The following is a 15918-nucleotide window of genomic DNA, read 5'->3' as shown; positions in this document are numbered from 1 at the left end:
TGTGTTCCTTCGATTATCTTTTAGAACTATCACAATGAACACATAATTATTTTAGGCTTTTCAAAATAACTTGGAATGAGATAAATCACACTGTGAATGAATGTATGAAAAAATATATAATATTTCATTTTCAGAGGAATAACATAAAATTAAACATCAAAAGACAACACAGTAAACATGTTATAAATTGAAAACAGAAAATTTAAAACATGTGCATAATTGTGGAGCACTGTCACACCAAATAATCTCTTGAATCATTATTTCATTTTTTCACGATTGATGAGTAGTTTTTCTTTTCGTCATGAAAACATTATTTGATTTGTAACTAAGTAGCCTTAAAACTTTCGAATGCAATTATTGAAACTAACTGTATTCCAGTGGAATTTTAACATAAGCGATTCTCACCAATCATTTCAAATGATTAAAAGTCTTAAATATAAAAAGGTTAGCTCCATACAAAATATTTGCAGCAAAAGTAGATATTCTAACTTTTAAATTGACTGATTCTCCATAAGAACCTTGTTTGATATTAATATTCAGTCTTTCATTGTTGTTTAAACAAAGATCTGATCCTTAAAGAGCTTACTTATTGCATATGCTTTTAATACGAGAAAAATAAAAGATGTAGCTAGCTACAAAGCCTTGCATTTCACTTCATTAAAATTGGAGCACTCTGAGATGTTTCAATAATAATGCAACCATAATAATATTCCCATTGTCCGATTATTGCACTGAAAACATTCTTATAAAATTAAGTGGAATTCTGTGTCTGAAAAAGCGAGTTAGTATTAAGTAGTAGTTCTGTAGTATTAATTTATTTATTTTAAAAATTATTTAAAAAATTTTATATTTAAAAGTTACAAATTATTTAAATGATGGTAAACTTAAAAAATTATTTTAAAATTGTGGTACAAATATTTAACACCTGAAAAACAAATATATAAAAAAGTTTATATAATATCGTTAAAAAAGTTTAAAAAAATTTTGAGTTTGTATTTTTTAATCCTTTTCAAATTACTGTTAAGATTTATATATTAATACATTATAAATTACTCGATAATTCACTCTGGGTGTCTACTTACGCTGTACTCTGCAGATCTAAAAGTAAAAAAGTAATGGTAGATAGAATAACATGTAACATTCAACAATGTATCGAGTCATCATGGTTCTGATGCGGAATACATAACAAAATGCAGAAAAGAAACGAAATATACAGTCAATTTTGATGAAGTAGAAGTGTTGAAGAGAAGGAGAATAAAAAATAACACTAAGGAGCTATTAAATTGAACAGAGGAGGTAAACACGTTGTCGGACATATGAGAGAATATTTTATAGAATCATTGTTTATAATTAAGTGCCCTCATGGGACTAAATGAAATTTTAACGGTATTTTAGATGTTCTAAGAAAACTTTAATTAATAATATGATCTGATGATGCTTCAGCATAGACTGCACAGAAGATTTATTAAATAAAATAAATTTGGTTTCTTACCTTAAACCCCAACAAAATTAACAAGTAAATATGGAAAAGCAATTATACAAAAGTTTTAAAGTAAGGAACGTTGAAAATGCACCAGTGGCAAAGATCCGGGAAATCGAGAAAATAGGTTATGCTGATGTCAGCAAAAATTATAATAGTTTGATATTTCGGACCTAACCAAAAAATACAAAAAATGCAAAGTACTAAGTCTAGTTGTGAATATGGACAATTGAACTTTCACAAGTTCAAACAGGCCTCAAAAGATTTGTTTTTATAGTACACGATAAATCGGGCTCGGTATTTAAGTAATGGTGCACGATCGTGTACGATCGGAATCGGGTATGCCATAAAAAATAAATACGTGGAATCAGGCGCCATGATCTTGTATGTGTAAACCTGTTCACAAAGAGCTATTTTTATATATTACATGCATAAAACATTTTTTCTACCGTCGTAGAGCATTTCTTTTCTGTGAATTATCAACATCTTGAGGACCAAGTGATTTGTTATGTTGCAACAAAATAGAAATTCATTCTGGGTAGGCGTTGACCTTGTTGGTGCTGGGAATTTAAAAATTCTTACAAATTTCACGTGCAAGGCTTTTCAGTGCCCGATGCCGATTGTGCACGTAATTTTTTGAGGACTGAAGTCTGAATGATTGCTTGCGGGTATGATCTTTGATATTTCAAATATTTTTTGAACAATAAAATTCAAAATTCTTTCTTTCCACATCTTTTTTACCCTTACTGGGACTTTTATTAGGTCTTTAGTTTAATTCACTGTACAGTTTCTTGCTTACCTTTTGTGGAAGATGCATCCTCACTATTGCTCATTGTTACTGTTTCACCAACAGCCTCACATGTATTCAATATTGGATAATCTATTTTTGAATTTGACATGTTTGCAAGAAGATGGGTTGGTGTATGATCATCCTAAAGGTATGCATCTTTTATAATAATTAGTAGGTATTACACGATGCTGCATAGAGGAGGCTACATGATTAATAGAAATTTAAACAGTTATATTTCGAATCTCAACTTTTAACATAAATTCCTTCATCCAACATTAACCCTTATCAGTCCTTAAAGCGCCCTTAAATTTTGATAAGTTTTCCAAAATAAAATCAAACATGGCAAAGTTATAGTATATCATTAAAAAGAACAAAATATACAATTGCATAATGGTAGCAATAATTTTTGCTTATGTCAGCACTTTTTCTGTGACATCATCAAGAGCCTAAAATTTGTCCAAAATACTGCCTGAAGTTTCTGATAACTAAACAAAACTTATCTAACATATTTTGCAGTTTTTACAAGTTTCGCATAAAATGACAAAAATTGACCCCAGATTTATTCTGATTTTAAAGAAAAATCCGGAAAAATAGGGTAAGCAGATAATTCGTGTGTTAGAACTTTTAAAAAAGACTGCCCTTGATGAAATTAAGTTATGTTTTAACTTTAAAATTCTAAGCATAATCTTAAGGGAAGTTATTATATTTCACCGAGTATAAGGATTTTATAGAAAATTAAGGGATTATTAAATTAGGTAATAGCCAAAAAGCTAAGGCTCTGACAGGTATAAGACGTAGAAATGTGGCAGGCAGGTATTAAATAGATAAATATGGAAACTCAGTATGTATCAAAGCAATGTAATGTACCAAAAGAAGTTTTAAAAAAAACTGGCAGGGAGAGGGGAAAATCCGTGGAATTCAAATTAATTTGATGGGCAGGACTAAATAACTAAATAACGAGGGAAATAAAAGGAGAAGTCAAACAGAGCAATAATATACAAGTAATGTCATTCGGAAATATAGGTCAACCGTGAGAAGGTTGATAAGGATCAAAACATCTAGTTTTATCTAATGAAAAAGTCTCAGACTAAAATACCATAATTTTCTCTAATTTTTTGGACTACCGTTTTATTACTGGCATCTTTCTCTATTTACTTATTTGCCTTTAAGTAACGCTATCGTGTGCTACACCTTAATATGATTATTTTCAATTAGCGCAACACTGTAATAAGGACATCCTTCTATAATTACTAAGAACTGCCTGCATTGCTTAATTAGAGAAACATAATATACTTTTATAAAAATAGACCAAGTTCAGAAGAGTATTTCTTCTTTGCACCCACCTTGTTCGTATCGGATAAAGCATAAATAGCCCGGTTTCTGTCCAATAAAACATAAGCCACTGGTGCATCATCTGTTACAGTTTCATTAACATAACTTGTAGCCATCTGGTACAACGGTGGAGGCTCAGATGAAAGTGACGAAAACTTTGCTTTTCCTACGATAAAGACAAGAACAGCGTTTTATAATGTTTTGGCTAATATTAGTTTCAATAAGAGCATTGTCTCTTAAGGTAGGCTTCCATACGACTGCATTTTCTGCTCCAGCGGTAAAAGCTCGAGAGCTTTTCCCAAAAGCGTGCGCAATGAAGTAGAATGACCGCTGACTCGACGTAAAATGTTGAACTCATTCAACTTTTTCAGCACGTATTTTTTCTCTCGAGCTTTTTAACCAATGAAATTCAAGAAAATGCAAACAATTGCGCAATCCAAGAAAAATATTAACAAAAACAACAATTTCTTCTGCACTTCTTTATTCACAAAATAAAAACACCTTTCAGAAAAGTGTTAGGGTTAACCCTAATGGTGTTAAGTACAGCAGAGAGACCTGTTAGCATTGAATTTGTGAATAAAAGTTATGGATTCATAAATTCTTTTCAATCCTTCCTAATAACCACAAAAATCAACTGCTTGTTGGAGGGTCATTGAAAGTTAAATTAATAAACTAACAATTAATAATAACTTTCCCCTTTTTCATGAAAACGTTTTCTCATCTTAGTTGTTGTTACATCTTCTTTTAATTCGCTGCCATAAAAAGAGTGTTGTTATTTTTTTTTAAATTTCGTAGCCAAAGGTTTTTTCTGTTTACGGCAGCCATTTTATTCTAAACATCTTTTCTCTCAGGCGGGAAATTGATTTCCATTAAGTTTAAACTCAAGAGAAAAATGCTCCCGAGCTTTTTACGCTCGAGTGGAAACCTTGATGACCAGTAACCATACACTAATACAATAATAACCGATTACCCCGGGATGTACCGCAAAATATCGCCCGAGGTCTAAGTGCCGACCGAGCTTGCAAGATCGGTGCAATAACTAAGGAAGTCCTTAAAGAATAAAACTTTGTAAACAAAACGATCTTCGACACGTACAGAATAATGTGTAAAGTTGAATGTGGAGCTAAAATATAGTTACAACGAATATTGAAGTAATTTTTTTAACTAGATAGGTGGCCAAGAAAAACATGGGCTTCAACGAGCTTTATATTCACTCGGTAACCACAAAACCAAAGGAACGAATCTGAAATTGAGAGGAGACGTATTTGTTATGATTTCGTCGCCCTGTATTTAGTATTTTTGATAAAACTGGATATCAGCATCGTTTTTTATGGACAATGTAGCTATTTAACTAGCTATGTTGAAGAAGCATCTACACGGAAAGTTGCTGAATCTGGCTGTTTTAACTGTTAAACTTGACATTGTTTTGTTTCTATTCTATAAAAATGTTTTTTATCAATAAATGTATTGTAGGAGTTAGATAAATAATCATTTTCAATGCTTCTTAAAACTTGTTTTTTGTGCTTGTTTACATTTTAAGCTACCATTTCTCTTGACGACGGGCAATACCGCAAAATATCGGCCCGTCGTCAAAAGCGCCAAGCCAATCAGAATGCCTAAACACCTGTATTGCCCGCTTAAAAAATCCAGACGGTTAAAAATAATTTATAACAAAGCACCCGTCACGGTAAATTTAAATAAGCATGCAATAAAAGTCCCAGTTAATGAAATTTATTTATTATATGAGTTGCACTAGCCAGTTAAAATTGTAAACAAAACGTTTATGAGCATTTTATAGGGGATGTATTTTAGATGCTGTTAAAGAAAATTGTAAAAAATACAGTCGACTTTGCCTGTCATAGACAGACGGGCACACTCTACGTATTATTATAAGAGATAACTTTGTTGATTAGAAATTATTTAATTCCAATTATTTCCTACTACTACTTGGTCATTCAGTTTCTTCGCACACGCTCTTCCTTGATTAAGCTTCTGAACAAATACGCTCTCGTAAGCAAAAAATATATTTAACTACATTTATTTACCTTGTTCAGGCGATGCTGTGACCTCATATTCCTCATAATTTTCAGCTGTTTCTTTGTTGCTCTCTCTCCGGTTACACTTGTGGCAAAATCTGCTAAAACAATCACTTCCTTGGTTTCGTCTTCCAAGTAAAAACAGTATGAGAAACATGGGAAAAACAATAGGTGCAGCCAACCAAGTCCTTGAGTAGGTTTTTTTATCACCTAGATAGAGATAGTGAGAATAATAAAAAACCAGATAACAAATTAGACTTTTCTTATTATATTGTACACCATGATCAGTGTAACAAAAAAACCTGTTAGATCTATTTAATCCTAATGATAAATCCTGGCTATTTCCTGACTGTTCTGTGGTTTGTTTCCAGGTTTTTAAGGTTCACTTCCATTTGACGGCATGCTCAGCTAGAGCGCAAAAAGTTAATAATTTTTTTTGCTAGCATTTGTACACCTAAACAAAATCTCTTTACTTCCCGAAGTGCACACGCGCCAACAAAGAAAAATTATGAGCTTTTTGCGATGCAGTGGTAAATGCAGTTAAATGGAAACATGCTTCAGATCTTTAAAAGATAATTTATCAAAAGTAACTCCTTAACTACAACACATTCAACACTAACCATCACTTCCTGCAATGAATGTTATGATTGGTTGAATTTTATAACTAGCATCTTGCTTGAATTTCGTGGTTCCATCACTACGTTCCAATTTAACTCTGTAGTTGTCATGACGAATAAAATATTCAGGATAACTGCTAGACTCAAATGCCACAGACTTATGGTAAAATCTATCTATTCGGATGAAGTAAGAGGAACAATTTTGAAAATTCTGCATTTGGTTGTTTTTTTCAATGAACATAAAAGATGATTTGTTGCAAAGATAATGGTTAGAATGGTTGAGAGATTTGAAGGAGATTGCACCAGGCTGGTTGTTCAAACCTGAAATTAAATCATTATTATACTACGGTATCGGTAGAGCAGCAGTAACACGTCAGAACTGAAGAAATCAGACAGTAATAAATAATAAAGAATTTGAAGGGGAAAAGAAACAGTAATATTTGTTGATGAATTATAATTAACCTTACTATTTTTCAAAGTTTAATATTTTCCCTTTCTTGGTACCTTTTCGTACCTAGTAAGTCATTTTATTAAGATTAAAATATCCCAGATTTACACGATAACTTCTATCACATCTTCTAAATAGCGTGATTCAACTATATCTCATTTGGTTATTTTACTCAAGAAGTGTTAGTTATTTTAAAATGTAAAATCATTCTTCTGAAAAAAATTGATTGCTACAAGAAAAAATTTATTATTTAAATACGAAAACTGTATCTGTCCATCTGTGGACATTATTTTCTACAATCTTCTTTAGAAGCGCCTATAAACAAGTCCTAAAAACTATGCTCTGTATAACTTGTTTTCTGCTTTTTTTATAATCTTTTGTTTACGATTTTAATTGGAACAAATCACGTTAAAAAATAAAGTGATTTCATTTGCTTGTAATATTATTGTATGCTAATTTAAATTTACCGTGAAGGGTGGTTTGTTATAAATTAAGTTACGAGTAAAGTCACATGTAATTAACTGTGTTATTATTTGTGTCCTTTCAATGAAATTGACAACAAATCATTTTAAAAGTTTCATTTGTATCGTTTTGTTATTAACCAACACAAAGGGCATATCAACATCAAAAGCATTGACAACACATACAAAAAAAACTTTTCCTACCTTTTACAATACGGAAACCATGAAACATGTTTTTCACGATGTACACTTCTGCATGTTTCATTCCAACACCATGGCTTGGATAGTTGTATGATAAGATACTTTTTAAACCAAGATAATCAACGGTTTCCTGATCTTTTGCCAACACAGTGATGACAAGCAACACCTGCAGCGATAATGACGTCACAACCATTGTTTGAATTGTATTTTAAATTATTAATATAGTTATTATCCTACATAGAACATTAGAACATTAATAAAGTGTTGAATGAGATACAATAGGTACCAGAGTTTGAATCAAACATCAATTTTTTCTTTGTCAGCCTTGCTTCATTATAATGCAAAACTGTTCGGGCGTTTATTTTTTGCACAACTCTGTTTTTTATTTCAAATAATTCCATCACCTCGCATTAAAAAGTCATTTTAAATGTGCAAGATTGATAACAGTTACGCATTCTTTTGAATAATATAATAAAAAAAAGCACAATCGATGTCACATTGTTTGATGATTTTCAAGGGCTACAATTTCATAATTGTAGCCCTTGAAAAACCCATTTCGGCAAAAGGTCAATGGAAAAATAGGTTGTTTTAGATTTTTTCTGACGTCGGCAGTGAGATACAGAAAACTGGCGAAATTAACTTTATTCGTTGTCTATGTGTAGAAGTTGAAACGCTGATCAAAATAATGTATAGGATCGTATCATATATAGTATTATTGACGTCGCGCCGTAACGTCAGAACATATTAGGCATGCATTTTTCGGCAACATCAAAGGAAAATGAACACATCCACTTTGCCTGTCACAGAGACACGCAATTGGCGTATTATTATATAGATGCATAAGATGGCAACTGTTCCTATTTTATACTACAAATTATCCTTACAAAACATTTACTTGTCAGGTTATCCAAATTAATATTTTACAAAATGTTTTGGTACTAGTTTCAGGAGTATTATTACAAGGAATTATAAAATTTGGTGATAATTTTAACAATTTCTTGCCTAATGGCAAGCCAATTAGCTGTGTAGATACTTTTTGTTGTTTTTTGTTATATTTATGTGTACATAGTTGTGAAGGTTAATAAAAAACTATTTAAAATGATTCTATTATATACAAACCAAATAGAAGTTGCTACCACAAATATTTTACAACGAGTTGGTGAATCTTTTTCTTACTGTTTGTATCATAATGTCAGTTTAAATCCTGCAATTTGTCAATATTTTTTCTGATTATTATTTCTTACTTTATTCTTAGGTTTAACCATAAACATATATATTTATTTTTAAAAATATCAACAATACAAAACAATAAAAAGATTCACGGTAATGTCTGTAATTACAATATTTTAAAGCCAAATTCACAGTATTAAAAACATTAAAATATTAAATTATTATACATTAGGCTGTCATTAAGTAATTTTTGGTTTGCTGAGTTATAAAAAAGAATTAAGGTCAGTCGGTTGACCAAAAACTTTTTGGTCATCTTAGAAACAAAAAAATAAAATTTTCCAAGCATAAAAAGGGCGGGGTCAATAAAAGTAACCTGTTTTCAGTACCCTTATGTGATGCTATTATCATAATAAAATCAGCAAAGTATACTATGCCAACATCGATTCGTATTGGATGCTATTATTAGAAAATAATGTGTTCTGCTTAAAAAACCTAGATTATTGCCCGATTCTGCCCATGGGATTCATAACTTGGGAGTCAGAATTTCCCCATTTTAATGATGTATAATTTTTAGGCCCAGAAAATTATCCTTCGGGTTAAATGGGTTACGGCAAACAAAACTTATTTTAAAGACAGTCTAATCAGATAAATACTACCAATACAAAATAATTTAATACAAATAAATACACTTACAAACGCTTTTTTGTAATAATAGTGCATATAAAATGGATAACACATAAATACAGCATATGAGCTAACCAAAACCCAACTGGATTCAACAGCAATCTTCTCTTTGGGTTTTATTTGGATCTTGTCTTTTTTAGGTCTTAGTTTCCTTAAATGCCCATGAACAATACAAAAATTTTAAGGGGGTTAGTTTAATCACGCAAAAACTAGATTTTGTATATATCTTAACATGATCGACTATAGGAAATTCTCAGCGCAGTTATACTCCTCATGCTGCTGCCAGGAACAGTATTCACAAAACGTTATTTATATTTCTAGATTTTTTCAGCAAAATAAACATAATCTATTCAAAAACATTAAAAACAGTTCCTACAATAACCTATTGTATAATAAATACTAGAACACATTTTTTCTGCTTTAATTTTCAGACAGTGCTTTTTTAAACAAACAGTGAATAACAATATAAAAAATTGACCATCATTAAGACTGAGGCTTTTAAAAAACGTTTTGACGGTGCAATGAAAATAAAAAAATAGGACTATGACATTCGTCCTTAGTAGCACCATGTGTAAGAAGCCAGACCTATCACCATCATCATGAACATGTGGAACAACTACGAACAGTTATTGTAACCTAAGATGAAACAAGTGAAAGATAAACTTCAAAAGATAATTGTCAAATTTCAAAGATATCAGTTTACTTACCAACATTATTATATCCACCATTTGCACCTGTTTCAGGATAGTTTATTGGCGGTACGGTCTCGGAATAGTTCACAGTTTGCTGATTATTGGTCAATGGGTATGGTAGATATGTTGGCTGAACAGCTACTCCGTCAGTCTGAACAATGAATGTTAGAGTAATCAAAGCTCCAGACTGAGCAAAGACTGAGAAAGACTTTGCAGGAAGTAATAAGGACAAACTTGATGCAGATAAATTAAAAATTTAGTCTAGATCAGATTGAAAGAAGTTCATTAATATACCCTGACATAACAAACATTAAGCCAAGAAAGAACAGAAGTAAGGGAAGATGAGACATTGAGATATTTATTTGAAGTGCAATGTTAATAAAAATGCTTAGTCTAATGGCAAAAGAAAATACAATAAAATGTTACCAAGTTTAAAAACTAATTTTGCTTCAATAATTAATTAAAACTGTCGATGGGGTCGTTATTAAAAATAAAAATTGACTATCCTCTCGTTGTTTGCACATGTTTCAAAGATAATATCCCTTTTAAACGTTTGCATTTTTGCTCTTCTAATATTTATAGGTATAGCAGGTGAGATGAATGTAGGCACTTCTGGCCAATAGCTGACGTGAGTGTTGCAGCGGAGTATTAAAAAAGGCATTTATGTCAGCAAAAATAATATGGTAAGAAAAGTCGGCATTTTTTTTTAAAAAAAACCAAAATCTAAAAAATATTTTATATAAAAATGCATGTATTTTTCATAAACAGTTTGCTAGATAATATTATTAATACTAAAAAAATTAAGTATTATTTGCAACGTTTGATACATTTTCTAGATTAATACATTTTTCTATTTATTTGCCTTGATAATTAAACACATTTCCTGGAACACACAAACAAACATCATTTCCGCTTTAACTTATATTTTTTATACAAATAAAGTAGAAAAATGGTGTTTTCTTTTATGCTTGGAAATCAAGTTTAATTAACCTCAGGCAGCGCTTGTCCACCTTCTTTTTTCTATTATTATCTGAATATTTTTTTCATAAGTATATGGTTTCTTAAGCTCCGTTTTAAATGGTTAACTAGATTTGTAATTTTAAAAAAGTCAACAATATACTTGTTTCTAGAAATCGTTATGCATTTTGTGTTTTTTACAAAATATCTTTAGAATTCAAAATACAAAAATGCCGTTTATTTCAAGGGACGTTTCGACAACTTAAATTTTTTATGCCTTAAATTTGCATGAAATTTAACATTTACATTTACAAGGCATTTAACTAAGGGGTCTGTTTTTTTAAAGCCTTAAGGTTTAATGCCTTATATAGACAGGCATGCCAAAAAGTGATGCTTAACTTTTTTTCTATTTTGATAATGAGCATCATGCTTTATTACAAAAATGTCCATTTCCGCACAACCAGACTAGTCCTTACGTTTCACCTAGTCCTTACGTTTCAAATAGTCCTTACGTTTCAAATAGTCCTTACGTTTCAAATAGTCCTTACGTTTCAAATAGTCCTTACGTTTCACTTAGTCCTTACGTTTCACTTCTTATAAACACCATGTTTTGCAGATATTTTGACCTGATTAACGTGCTACAGGCTTAAATAAGTCTTACAATTGCTTCTTCATATGTTGGAGGAGGAAGTATGTGCAAGGTTTTTTGATAAGATGGCGGAGGGTCATCATGTGAAGATAACGCTGATGGCATTTCAGGATGTCTTGGCAAAACAGCTGGTGCTAAAATATAAAATCATATGAATTTATTTGTCATAACTTGACATTTATAAACATTTTGTATTTTTTATAACCTTTACATGTACACACATAAACAAGAAAGGATGTCATTTACAACAAGCATTGAATCCACTGCAAACATTGGGAGCTTTAAGTTTACAGGGAAAATGGAATTGAATTTTGAAAATATTTTCACAGATGTTTATTTTGCTATTGCATTTATTAGATAGTTATTGGCCAAAATAAATTATAAGACGATACTCTTTCAACAACAAAAACTAATAATTTAATGATTAGAAATTTAGAATTTAAAAACCTGTATTTATAACTTGTTGTGACTCCGTCATTATTGTGGTGGAAAAAAAAATTTCAAAAAATGACTTCGTCACATTAGAGGGTCAATTGTTTCTGTCATTCTGCAAAAAATCAGAAAAAACTGATGATTGAATCTTGAGATCCAATCCTGTCGTGAAAACCGTATTTTAAACTGTTTTGGCTCATTTTTGTGTATAAATCATAATTTCAATTGTTTCTGTCATTGTGCAAAAAATCAGAAAACCTGATGATTCAACTCTAAAAAAACTTGTTATGGACGCATGGACAGACCCAAGAAAATCTCGCCTGTACCAGGTAGGTCCAACAAGGAGATAAAACTTGTCAATAATGTCAATAATAACGTCATCAACTTGTCTCAGGAAAAATGGCTTCAGTAATTTTATACTAGGTATTGACCTCTGTTTTTTTATTTAAAGGGATAACAGCCTCAAAAATAATTTTTTTGTTGTTGTGAAGAATAAAAAGTTGTTTATCAGGCCCTTTGGAATTTTTTTAAAATTAAATAAACTCAGAATAAGGTTTTTGGTTGCATTTTAAGGAAACCATTTTTTCTTCCACAGAAAGTCTAATGGCCAATTTTGGTCCAAGGTTTTGTCCACATATTTGGCCTCAATATTAGGAGTAAAATATTAAAGCTTTTCTGCAGTCATACAACCTTTGGTGTCAGCCTATAGACATATGTTAAAAAAATGAGAGAAAGTGCATGTAGAGAATATTGTAGAAGAAAGTACACTTAAATTCTACATTCCGACTCTGCACTTTTTTTGTAAATTCAGTCTAGGACTTACTTTATATATATACATGGCTGATCACAATCTTTTTCTCAACCCGTACTTTTTTATTTATTTTGTACACAATTACATCCCGCAGATTACCATCGTGTCTTTGCCTGTTACAAGCAGACAGGTACAAGCATTAGATAAATTTTACCTTGCTTTGGAATGGTTGATATTTCAGTATTGTTATCCTGTCTCGTCTCACAACGCTGGAATAGTCTGCCACGTTGCAAAGGACAACTATGGTTGGCCGTTTGATTACTTTCTCGTTTGAATATATTTTTTATTCTGTTTTTTATACACGTCCTGTTATTTCTATCTTTACACAAAAAGAAGATAACGGCAAGAAAGAAAGCAGGAATGGCCAACCATTTTTTGTAACTGGAAGCTTTCTTCTTTGTCTCTAGGATGCAAGAACACATAAATCGTTTAAAAGATTAAACATGTTTATACAGAAGTATATTTACAATACAAAACTCACAAATATGTTAAAATAGCCTGAATATCACTAGCTTCTGGATCCTGCATTATCCTCCTAAAAGCTTTTTTTAATAATTTTTAAAAATGCTTACACCAAAAATTAATTGCACATTAAAAAACTACATTTTCTTACAAGTTGATGTCAAGACGTACTTTTTGTAGCTTGCCTAGAAAATAGAGTCCATCATAGAAGCTAGTACAAGCATATTACCCATTACCTTTGTCTCTTAATTTACTTATACCATGAAAGTCTTGATAATGGTTTATAATGTATTGTTTTGTATACAATGTCTCGCTATCCTTTTATTTTCAGACCTCTTTAAAATTATATTTCACAGGTTACGATATGAACTTTCGTGAATCTAAGACGTCATTGTACTTTTGATATAGTGAAATTGACTTTTTTGAATTGTGTTTATTTGTTGTGCTAAAGGTTTTATGGCTTTTGATGAAATTAGTCATCCTGGACCAATGCTGTTCACATCTTGGCTTGCGATTTCTGTTTTACCCTAACAATTTCTTACTAAAACATTATTTTAAATTTTTTTATTGTTATAAAAAAAAATTCATAAGTTATTTATCACAGAATTTATATTTCCCAGTGATATCTCCTGAACGTGTATAAGCTTACCAAATAAACAAATAAACAAATTAGATGTATACATACCTTTCTTTTTCACAATAGAGTGAGGAACACATTGATAATGAACCTGCATATACTTTCTAATTCCCCTGCATTCTCGATTGGGGTAATAGTTTGCTGTTGATATCTTGCAGAAAGTCTCCCCTTCACATATTTCTATAGCATCTGTCAACACTGACTTTAGAGGGCATTTTGTAGTTGAAGGCACTGAACACACTGATGCATTTTGCCACCCAATATCTGCACTGTTGATTTTAATCTGAAGATTGGGCTCACACATTATGGTTTCATAGAAATCACAAGTGACAGCTAAATTAAAATTGTTGGGTTAAAATCATAGACCCTTCCCTATTATTTTTATTAGAAAGTCTAAATTTCAGTGCAACACATTTTACCCACTATTAAGAAAGCAATATTTCATATAGAAAATAGTTTTTAAATTTCAGAAGTTGGAATGTCTTTAATTGAAGTAGATATTATTATTCAGATTAATGGATGAAGCAAAAACTTTCAAAATTCTCCATTTTGACTTTCAGACGTAATCTTCAATAAAAATCTTATTACATAAGTATTAGATTAGTTTTACGTGAATACTGGTGGTGTAAAACAAAAGATGTATCAATTTATACAAACAAAAAAATTATAGCAGACACACAAATGCACTTACATGAGAGAGGGGTTGAAACATAAAAGCTTGCATCCTTTTTAAAAAGATCGCTTCCATCTATCTGATGTAACTTGATTTGATAACCCTGATGACGAAGATAATAGCCTGGAAAATTACTTGATTCAAATGCAGCAAATCCGTTGAAAAATTTATCCACCTTGAGATTAAATGATGCATCTTCTTTAAATTTATGTGAACTGTCATCCTTTTCAACATTAACGACGAGAGATTTGTGTCTGATATAGTAATTGGAGTCGTAAAGTGATTGGAAGGAGATTGTGTGATGTTTTTCATTTAAACCTAAGGAAAAGAAAAAAATATATTTATTTGTACTTATAAACAAAAGTTGTTGTTAATGTTAATAATACATATCAGCAAAATTAGGCAAAGGCAAGATCATTTAATCGTTTTTAAAAATACTTAAATCAAAACATGAATTATACACAAAAGACTATAAAATTTAAGTTTATGGGGCGTCCATGAAGTATGTACGTGTCTAATTGCTTGTTTTCTGCCCCCTTCCCCATGTACGCACCTTTTAGTCTGACCCAATCTCCCTTTAATTCCCCTCTAAGTCCCCTTATATCTCAAAACAGTTATGAAAAAAAAGTTAAAGGGAAGATATCACATACACAGGCTAGTACAAAATTGAATTAAACGTTTCGTCTGCACTGATTCAGATGATGATTTCAAAAATTAAAATGAAAGTAATCAATTTTTTATACCTTTTACAATGCGAAAATAGTAAGTATTATCGTCATCCTTTATATACACAGACGGTCCATCCCAAGCAACAACATAATCAGGATAGTTGTACGATATTAATGCTTTCTTGCCATAGTAGCTGGATGAGCTTACTGCCACAAATGCAACACTTGCCAAAAATAATATCAAGAAAGCATCACGCATGATCAAGTGTATTGATTTTTTATTCTTCTTGCTTAATTAAATTTATTCTTTGTCTTAATCTGAATGTAATTATCAATATAATCATTATTAATATAATTAGCAAGGGATTAAGTTATTTTGGATTTAAATTAAAGTAGGCATTTTGCAAAAAGCAGAAATTTGTAAACAACTAGTTGTTAGCTCGTGGAAAAATCCACGGGTTCGCCCGTCCTTTTTATACTGCATCAGGGGCGTCTCGCTACTTGTGCAGCTAAGCTACCATTTTGCGTGACAGACAGACAGACAGACGTATACAGGTATTATAATATAGACACATTGTTAGGTGTTTATTAATTAGAGTTAATTAGTTAATTAGAGGAGGAAATAGTTGTTTAAAAAATACAAATTTTATCCAAAACCTTAAAACACATTTTAAAAGAAAATTTTAGACAAAACAAATAGTAAAGAAAAACACAATGT

General features: G+C 31.0%; 2 protein-coding genes across 3 annotated transcripts; both read right to left on the bottom strand.

Annotated features, from left to right (window-relative positions):
• Positions 1-113: 113 nt before the first annotated feature.
• On the bottom strand, positions 114-8323 carry LOC130630534 (uncharacterized). Of its 2 annotated transcripts, XM_057444062.1 has the most exons (6): positions 7369-8323; positions 6259-6576; positions 5648-5848; positions 3614-3768; positions 2280-2412; positions 114-1098 (listed from the first exon to the last, which is right to left on the bottom strand). In XM_057444062.1, the coding sequence occupies exons 1-6, from the start codon at positions 7556-7558 to the stop codon at positions 1079-1081; spliced, it is 1017 nt and encodes a 338-aa protein (XP_057300045.1). In that variant the 5' UTR covers positions 7559-8323; the 3' UTR covers positions 114-1078. The 2 variants fall into 2 exon arrangements, with proteins under 2 accessions (XP_057300045.1, XP_057300044.1); XM_057444061.1 differs by having other exon boundaries at positions 114-2412.
• Positions 8324-8464: 141 nt separating this feature from the next.
• Positions 8465-15537, bottom strand: LOC130630532 (uncharacterized). Its single transcript, XM_057444059.1, has 7 exons — positions 15276-15537; positions 14551-14850; positions 13908-14192; positions 12915-13163; positions 11530-11651; positions 9927-10062; positions 8465-9855 (listed from the first exon to the last, which is right to left on the bottom strand). Exons 1-7 carry the CDS (start codon positions 15457-15459, stop codon positions 9836-9838), a joined length of 1296 nt encoding a protein of 431 aa, XP_057300042.1. The 5' UTR covers positions 15460-15537; the 3' UTR covers positions 8465-9835.
• Positions 15538-15918: the final 381 nt, after the last annotated feature.

Source organism: Hydractinia symbiolongicarpus, chromosome 2 (assembly GCF_029227915.1).
Source record: "Hydractinia symbiolongicarpus strain clone_291-10 chromosome 2, HSymV2.1, whole genome shotgun sequence".
Taxonomy (NCBI): domain Eukaryota; kingdom Metazoa; phylum Cnidaria; class Hydrozoa; order Anthoathecata; family Hydractiniidae; genus Hydractinia; species Hydractinia symbiolongicarpus.
The sequence above is the reverse complement of the archived record's forward strand: the minus strand, read 5'-3'. Positions and strand labels throughout refer to the sequence as shown.